This window comes from Epithele typhae (genome assembly GCF_022376455.1).
Source record: "Epithele typhae strain CBS 203.58 chromosome Unknown BXZ73scaffold_104, whole genome shotgun sequence".
NCBI classification, from domain to species: Eukaryota; Fungi; Basidiomycota; class Agaricomycetes; order Polyporales; family Epitheliaceae; genus Epithele; species Epithele typhae.
Window position 1 is genome coordinate 89271 of NW_025954295.1, and position 2998 is coordinate 92268.

Consider the following 2998-nt stretch of genomic DNA (forward strand, 5'->3'; position numbering starts at 1 on the left):
TTCTTCGCGGGCGACGCGGTGTCGTTCGCCGACGTCACCGTCGCGGCGTGGTTGAAGGCGCTCCGGCTCGTCTTGGGCGAGGACAGCGAGGTGTGGCGGGCGGTGGTGTCGATGAGGGGCGGGCGGTGGGCGCGGTTCGCGGCGGCGTTCGAGGCGTTCGAGGCGGTTGACGCGGGCGCCGAGTTCGTCGTACCGGACTCCGTTTGAATTTGATGGGACCCGAAGCTCTGCGTCCCTATGACCGCGTTCCGATGGTCCGTATCTCTAGACTGGCTGGATCGGAATACGCTGGCTAACGCGCCCGAACAATTGAACACAACTTCGCCAGCCAGTATTACGTTCCCAAACACCCATCTTACACTGCGCCTACAGCTCCAGCACGCTGCCTACGTCCTGCTGCTCATACTGCCTGAAGCCCGTCATGAACTTCGTCTACTGCCATCAGCTCCGCCACCTCCGCCTCCGGGAACGTGATCTCAATCCAACGCACGAACCCCGCGATCGTCACTTCCGCGTAGCACAGCTCCTCCCCGCCCGTGAAGTACGTCCGCCTCACTCCCCCCGCGTCGATCCAGCCCGCGAAGGTCGCGAACACCTTGAGGACGCCCGCCCAGTGCTTCGCGCGCGCCGCGCTCCCCTCCGGCGCGAGCGTGTCGATGTCCGCGCCCAAGAACGCGCCCCGCGTCGCGCGGAAGTACGCCGCGCTGCGCTCGTTCAGGTTCCGGCACTGCACCCCCACCATCGCGCGCAGCAGGTCGCCCGGCGGGGCGAACATCGTCGCCGTGAACGCCGCGTTGAATGCGGCGTGGAGGGCGTCGACCCGCGCCGGGATGAGCGTCGTACGTCCGCTCGAGGTAGCGCGTTATCGCGGCGGAGTCCGCCACCGGCGTCTTCGTGTTCGGGTCGTTGAACATCGGCGTGCCGTCGGGGAGCGTCTCCGCGAAGGGCGCGGCGATCTTCCTGTACGGGATGCCCTTGATGTTGAGCGTGTACCTGCAGGACGCGGGGCTCGGCACGCGCGTCGACCCCGCCACGGAGTAGATGCGCACCGCGTCTTCCAGGTGTTCGGGCCCCACGCGCCGATCGACGCGCTCGCGATGTCGTAGAAGACGATGGGCTCGGTCATGCTGTACTTGCGCGCGGAGGAAGGTGTCGGGGCGTTGGCCGGACGAGCGCGTAGAGGGCGGCTTATAATGCGTTGGACCCACGCGGCTCGTCGATCACTCTGTAAGCTGCCCAGCCATCTCTTGTTGGTCCCTTGTGCAAACGGTGAAGACGAGCCTCCAGCCCAGTCAGCCAACACGCCATGCGCGCGTCGTAGTAATGTTTCGGTCTTCGAGTGCATGGGTATGAGTGTGCTCGTCTCGGGCTGGATCCGCTCTTGCGCCGTTCAACCGGAGTTCCGGCAACAGTCGAGGTCTTGATATAGAAATCGCGAAGTACGGAGTTGATACTACGTGCCACCAGGGTTTCTAAAAAAGTCGAGCTTAGGTTAGGCTTCCAACGGGGAGAATACAGTTGGTCTCCCCAATGGGCTGTAACCTTTCGTGCTCTGGGTAATACCACAATTGTCACCATCGTGGCTGTAGTACACCTACACGCATTTTCGTCCAGATCAGTGTTGCTGTAGCTCGCGGGCAGAGCGAACACAATAATAATAACTTGACGCACGTTTACACTGGCGGCCAAAAATAATGCCCACCCCTGCCACCTATTTCTCTAGGCGCATCGGGAGGGGCCAGCGAGATATTGGTTGGCCCGTAGTACAGACCTCTTGTAATGCAAACGATTCATACCTGACTTGTGCAAATGCGGGGGAAGCTGGGTGAGAAACGGGCGCGATAGGCGATGGGCGCCTATTCTGACAGGACACTCGCGCCGCATTGCCTGCATTGATTCTCTCATTCCTCCACGACGCTTTCACAAAACCTCACGACACTTTGGATTTATCTTCGCCCTATCTATAGCTTCTATTCCCCACTATGGTGGTCTGCACCCCTACCAAACTCGCTCGTATTCGTGACTTCCTTAATCCTGCTCTCGGTACACCCAAGTCCTACACTCAAATCGGCCGTATCCTCGGCATGGATCGTCGTACAGTCTCCCGCAATGCAGCACTCATTGAGCAATCCCAAGACCCTTATTTCCGACCACATAAACCTGGACGACCTCGAGTTCTCACTAGTGGAGACTTGATGCAAGCTAAACTTGCCCTCGCCCGAGGTCATGCTCAAAACGCGACCGACGTTGCTCGCAAGTACTTCCCTCGTATCAGCGACCGAACAATGCGCCGTGCTCTCGCTGAGGTCGGTCTCCATGGACGGGTACGGCGACGGAAGCCCCTGCTTACTTGTCTCAATGTGAGACAGCGCAAGATGTGGGCAACGGAGTTTGCGAAGTGGGAGCAGGAAAGATGGGACCTGGTTATCTTCTCCGATGAGTCCAAGTTCAACATCTTCGGCTCAGACGGGAAGCAGTACTGCAGGAGGAGGGATGGGGAGGCTTTCCTGGACCGGAACGTGAAAAAGGCAGTCAAGCACGGTGGAGGGAGTGTGATGGTGTGGGGATGTATCACTTCGAAAGGCGTTGGACGCCTCCACCGGATCAGGGGGACAATGAATGCCGAAGTCTACTGTGGTGTCTTGGAGGAGTCCCTTCTAGGGACTCTCCGTGACCTTGGTATGTCCCCCCGTCAAATCTTTCTTGTGCAAGACAACGATCCGAAACACACATCACGTCGAGCACAACACTGGTTCACCTCTAACAACATCACCACAATGCCCTGGCCAGCCTCTTCGCCTGACATGAACATCATTGAGCATGTCTGGGACTATCTAGACCGTCAAGTGCGCCGGCGGAGCCCTCTTCCTCAAAACCAGGAGCAACTTTGGGTGGCACTGCAGGAGGAGTGGTACCGGATTGACCTCGCTTACATACACAGTTTGTACAACTCCCTCCCCGCACGTGTAGCAGAGCTCAAGGCTGCTCGGGGTCACCA

The 2998-nt window shown here is 59.2% G+C and overlaps 1 protein-coding gene across 1 annotated transcript; it reads right to left on the bottom strand.

Moving 5' to 3' along the window:
- Positions 1-366: 366 nt before the first annotated feature.
- Positions 367-1126, bottom strand: BXZ73DRAFT_107266 (uncharacterized protein; the record flags this gene model as incomplete). The annotated part of the gene is made up of 4 exons (XM_048016869.1): positions 367-432; positions 491-727; positions 774-993; positions 1050-1126. The coding sequence occupies 4 exons, from the start codon at positions 1124-1126 to the stop codon at positions 367-369; spliced, it is 600 nt and encodes a 199-aa protein (XP_047871969.1).
- Between the last annotated feature and the right edge of the window lie 1872 nt (positions 1127-2998).